The 5,000-nt window shown below is 51.5% G+C and overlaps 1 protein-coding gene across 8 annotated transcripts in view; it reads right to left on the bottom strand.

Moving 5' to 3' along the window:
- abcd1 (ATP-binding cassette, sub-family D (ALD), member 1) overlaps nt 1-5,000 on the bottom strand; it is a 22,605-nt gene that overhangs the window by 9,794 nt on the left and 7,811 nt on the right. For all 8 annotated transcript variants that reach the window (XR_011585213.1, XR_011585210.1, XR_011585214.1 and 5 more), the window contains 3 exons: nt 4,581-4,723; nt 4,252-4,429; nt 272-366 (listed from right to left, as the gene is read on the bottom strand). Coding sequence is in view for 3 of the 8 variants with exons in the window: in XM_070839089.1 (XP_070695190.1) it covers nt 272-366; nt 4,252-4,429; nt 4,581-4,723 (416 nt within the window). In the remaining 5 variants the exon portion in view is untranslated. The remainder of the gene's footprint in view (nt 1-271; nt 367-4,251; nt 4,430-4,580; nt 4,724-5,000) is intronic.

The following is a 5,000-nucleotide window of genomic DNA, read 5'->3' as shown; positions in this document are numbered from 1 at the left end:
GGTTGTCGAGGGTTACTGACAGTAATGTTTCCTAAATATTATTTTGGTATATTTTGGTGAGCAGCAGTCAGAGCTCCTCAGAGCTGCTGAAACAAACAGAAACATGAATTCTAACTGCGGTCTGTCAGACTGACTCTGACCACAGCAGCCATCATTACAACCTGTCAGTTAATCCACAGTGACCCCAAGTGGCCACAACACACACTGCAGCGCTGACACCTGAACACTCACTGTGTTTGTTTGTGTGTGTGTGTGTGTGTGTGTGTGTTACCTGGATGTTGAGGCTGGACACAACCACGTCTCCGGTCGGTGTGATGATTGGCAGGTTCTCACAGCGTATCCCCTTCTCCACACTGATCACATGACCTGCACACACACAGTGTTTCTCTATCTTAGTGGGGACTTCCCATAGACACACTAATGGCGCTTTTCCACCAGCACCCACTCGGCTCGGCTCGACCTGTAGGGTTCTCCGCTAGGTGATGGTACCTGGCACCGGGTACTTTTTTAGTACCTACCAGCAGGTACAGGGTCACCAGACTGCAGGCCACCGATTGGCCAGGGAGCGACATCACTGGATGAGTCATGAGAGCGACTCGTTCACAAGAATCAAACCCTCCGTTTTTAAAGCTGGAAACAGTTTTTATTATTTCTGTGAACGAGGTGAACGGCTCCACACAAACCAAACGCTCCAGGTCCTTAGTTGTTTTTGTGCCACATACAAATTACGCCGCTGGAGTTTTGGGCCGCCTTGCTATGACGACCCCCCCACTTTGAGGTGGTACGCTACTGTAATGGAAAACAAACCAAACCGAGGCGAGTCGAGTAGAGCTAAAACTGTGTGATGGAAAAGCACCATAACTTGACCTTAAACATCACCAAACTAACATTTGGACACTTTTAGTTTTGTCCATAACAACAATGGCTCAAAACTGGGGGTGTTCCCCATTAAGACTGTAGAGAGTGTTTCAGAGCGTTTCAGAGTGTTTCAGGGTGTTTCAGGGTGTTTCAGGGCGTTTCAGAGCGTTTCAGAGCGTTTCAGAGCGTTTCAGAGTGTTTCAGGGCGTTTCAGGGCGTTTCAGAGTGTTTCAGAGTGTTTCAGAGTGTTTCAGGGCGTTTCAGGGCGTTTCAGGGTGTTTCAGAGTGTTTCAGAGCGTTTCAGAGTGTTTCAGGGTGTTTCAGAGTGTTTCAGGGTGTTTCAGAGCGTTTCAGAGCGTTTCAGAGCGTTTCAGGGCGTTTCAGGGCGTTTCAGAGTGTTTCAGGGCGTTTCAGGGCGTTTCAGAGTGTTTCAGGGTGTTTCAGAGTGTTTCAGGGCGTTTCAGGGCGTTTCAGGGTGTTTCAGAGTGTTTCAGGGCGTTTCAGAGCGTTTCAGGGTGTTTCAGAGTGTTTCAGGGTGTTTCAGAGCGTTTCAGAGCGTTTCAGAGCGTTTCAGGGCGTTTCAGGGCGTTTCAGAGTGTTTCAGGGCGTTTCAGGGCGTTTCAGAGCGTTTCAGGGCGTTTCAGGGCGTTTCAGAGCGTTTCAGGGCGTTTCAGAGCGTTTCAGAGCGTTTCAGGGCGTTTCAGGGCGTTTCAGGGCGTTTCAGAGCGTTTCAGAGCGTTTCAGGGCGTTTCAGGGCGTTTCAGAGCGTTTCAGAGCGTTTCAGGGCGTTTCAGGGCGTTTCAGGGCGTTTCAGAGCGTTTCAGGGCGTTTCAGGGCGTTTCAGGGCGTTTCAGAGCGTTTACAACAGCAGCTACAACAGCGGCTACAGACAGCTACAGACAGCAGCTACAACAGCAGCTACAGACAGCAGCTACAACAGCAGCTACAACAGCAGCTACAGACAGCAGCTACAACAGTGGCTACAGACAGCTACAGACAGCAGCTACAACAGCAGCTACAACAGCAGCTACAGACAGCTACAGACAGCAGCTACAACAGCGGCTACAGACAGCTACAGACAGCAGCTACAACAGCGGCTACAGACAGCTACAGACAGCAGCTACAACAGCAGCTACAACAGCAGCTACAGACAGCAGCTACAGACAGCAGCTACAGACAGCAGCTACAACAGCGGCTACAGACAGCTACAGACAGCAGCTACAACAGCAGCTACAACAGCAGCTACAGACAGCAGCTACAACAGCGGCTACAGACAGCTACAGACAGCAGCTACAACAGCAGCTACAACAGCAGCTACAGACAGCAGCTACAACAGCAGCTACAGACAGCTACAGACAGCAGCTACAACAGCAGCTACAACAGCAGCTACAGACAGCAGCTACAACAGTGGCTACAGACAGCTACAGACAGCAGCTACAACAGCAGCTACAACAGCAGCTACAACAGCAGCTACAGACAGCTACAGACAGCAGCTACAACAGCAGCTACAACAGCAGCTACAACAGCAGCTACAGACAGCAGCTACAACAGCGGCTACAGACAGCTACAGACAGCAGCTACAACAGCAGCTACAACAGCAGCTACAGACAGCAGCTACAGACAGCAGCTACAACAGCGGCTACAGACAGCTACAGACAGCAGCTACAACAGCAGCTACAACAGCAGCTACAGACAGCAGCTACAACAGCGGCTACAGACAGCTACAGACAGCAGCTACAACAGCAGCTACAACAGCAGCTACAACAGCAGCTACAGACAGCTACAGACAGCAGCTACAACAGCAGCTACAACAGCAGCTACAGACAGCAGCTACAACAGTGGCTACAGACAGCTACAGACAGCAGCTACAACAGCAGCTACAACAGCAGCTACAGACAGCAGCTACAACAGCAGCTACAGACAGCAGCTACAGACTACAGCTACAACAGCAGATACAGACAGCAGCTACAACAGCAGCTACAGACTACAGCTACAACAGCAGCTACAGACAGCAGCTACAACAGCGGCTACAGACAGCTACAGACAGCAGCTACAACAGCAGCTACAACAGCAGCTACAGACAGCTACAGACAGCAGCTACAACAGCAGCTACAGACAGCAGCTACAACAGCGGCTACAGACAGCTACAAACAGCAGCTACAACAGCAGCTACAGACAGCAGCTACAACAGCAGCTACAGACAGCTACAGACAGCAGCTACAACAGCAGCTACAGACAGCAGCTACAGACTACAGCTACAACAGCAGATACAGACAGCAGCTACAACAGCAGCTACAGACAGCAGCTACAGACTACAGCTACAACAGCAGATACAGACAGCAGCTACAACAGCAGCTACAGACAGCAGCTACAGACTACAGCTACAACAGCAGATACAGACAGCAGCTACAACAGCAGCTACAGACAGCAGCTACAGACTACAGCTACAACAGCAGCTACAGACAGCAGCTACAACAGCGGCTACAGACAGCAGCTACAACAGCAGCTACAGACAGCTACAGACAGCAGCTACAACAGCAGCTACAGACAGCAGCTACAACAGCGGCTACAGACAGCTACAAACAGCAGCTACAACAGCAGCTACAGACAGCAGCTACAACAGCGGCTACAAACAGCTACAGACAGCAGCTACAACAGCAGCTACAGACAGCAGCTACAACAGCAGCTACAGACAGCAGCTACGGACAGCAGCTACAGACTACAGCTACAACAGCAGCTACAGACAGCAGCTACAACAGCAGCTACAGACAGCAGCTACAGACTACAGCTACAACAGCAGCTACAGACAGCAGCTACAACAGCGGCTACAGACAGCTACAGACAGCAGCTACAACAGCAGCTACAGACAGCAGCTACAACAGCAGCTACAGACAGCTACAGACAGCAGCTACAACAGCAGCTACAGACAGCAGCTACAGACTACAGCTACAACAGCAGATACAGACAGCAGCTACAGACTACAGCTACAACAGCAGATACAGACAGCAGCTACAACAGCAGCTACAGACAGCAGCTACAACAGCAGCTACAGACAGCAGCTACAGACTACAGCTACAACAGCAGATACAGACAGCAGCTACAACAGCAGCTACAGACAGCTACAGACAGCAGCTACAGACAGCAGCCACAGGCAGCAGCTACAGACAGCTACAACAGCAACAACAGACAACAGCTACAGACAGCAGCAACAGACAACAGCTACAGACAGCAACTACAGACAGCAACTACAGACAGCTACAGACAGCAGCCACAGACAGCAGCTACAACAGCAACAACAGACAACAGCTACAGACAGCAACAGACAACAGCTACAGACAGCAGCCACAGACAGCAGCTACAGACAGCAGCTAGCTGTGGAGACTCACTGCTCACCTCTGATCTCCAGACGACCACACACCCTCTGACCATGAACCACTGCTCCTCCTCCTCCTCCTCCTCCTCCTGACGCCTCCTCTCCGTCTGGAGACCGACGGTAGACTCCTTCATTCACATCTTCAAATACATCCAACATCTCAGAGACCCGAGAGGTGTAACCTGCCAACTCTGTCACCTAGAGGAGGAGGAGAAGCAGAGGAGGTGAGGAGGAGGAGGAGGAGAAGCAGAGGAGGTGAGGAGGAGGAGAAGGAGAAGAAGTGAAGAGGAGAAGCAGATGAGGTGGGGAGGAGGAGGAGGAGAAGCAGAGGAGGTGATGTGGTGACTACCTCCTTGTAGGAGCTCATAATCCTCTCGACGGCGTCGGCGGCGGCGTTGAGGAGGTTCCGGGCCGTGGTGAAGGCCTGAGTCCTCTCACTCACCAGATCCTCCTCCTTCATCACCAGGACGGCCTGTTTCACCTCCTCACAGTCTGCAGGAGGTCACACACAGTAAAGGTTACTGTCACCTTTGCCGTGGTGTGTATGGTGTGTGTGTGTGTGTACCGTGTGTGTGTGTGTACCGTGTGTGTGTGTGTGTACCGTGTGTGTGTGTGTGTGTGTGTGAGTGTGTGTACCGTGTGTGTGTGTGTGTGTGAGTGTGTGTACCGTGTGTGTGTGTGTGTACCATGTGTGTGTGTGTGTGTGTGTGTGTGTGTGTACCGTGTGTGTGTGTGTGCCGTGTGTGTGTGTGTGTGTGTGAGTATGTGT

The sequence above is a fragment of the Pempheris klunzingeri genome, chromosome 11, assembly GCF_042242105.1.
Source record: "Pempheris klunzingeri isolate RE-2024b chromosome 11, fPemKlu1.hap1, whole genome shotgun sequence".
NCBI lineage: Eukaryota > Metazoa > Chordata > Actinopteri > Acropomatiformes > Pempheridae > Pempheris > Pempheris klunzingeri.
Note: the sequence above shows the minus strand (reverse complement) of the source record. Positions and strands in the feature narration are given on the sequence as shown.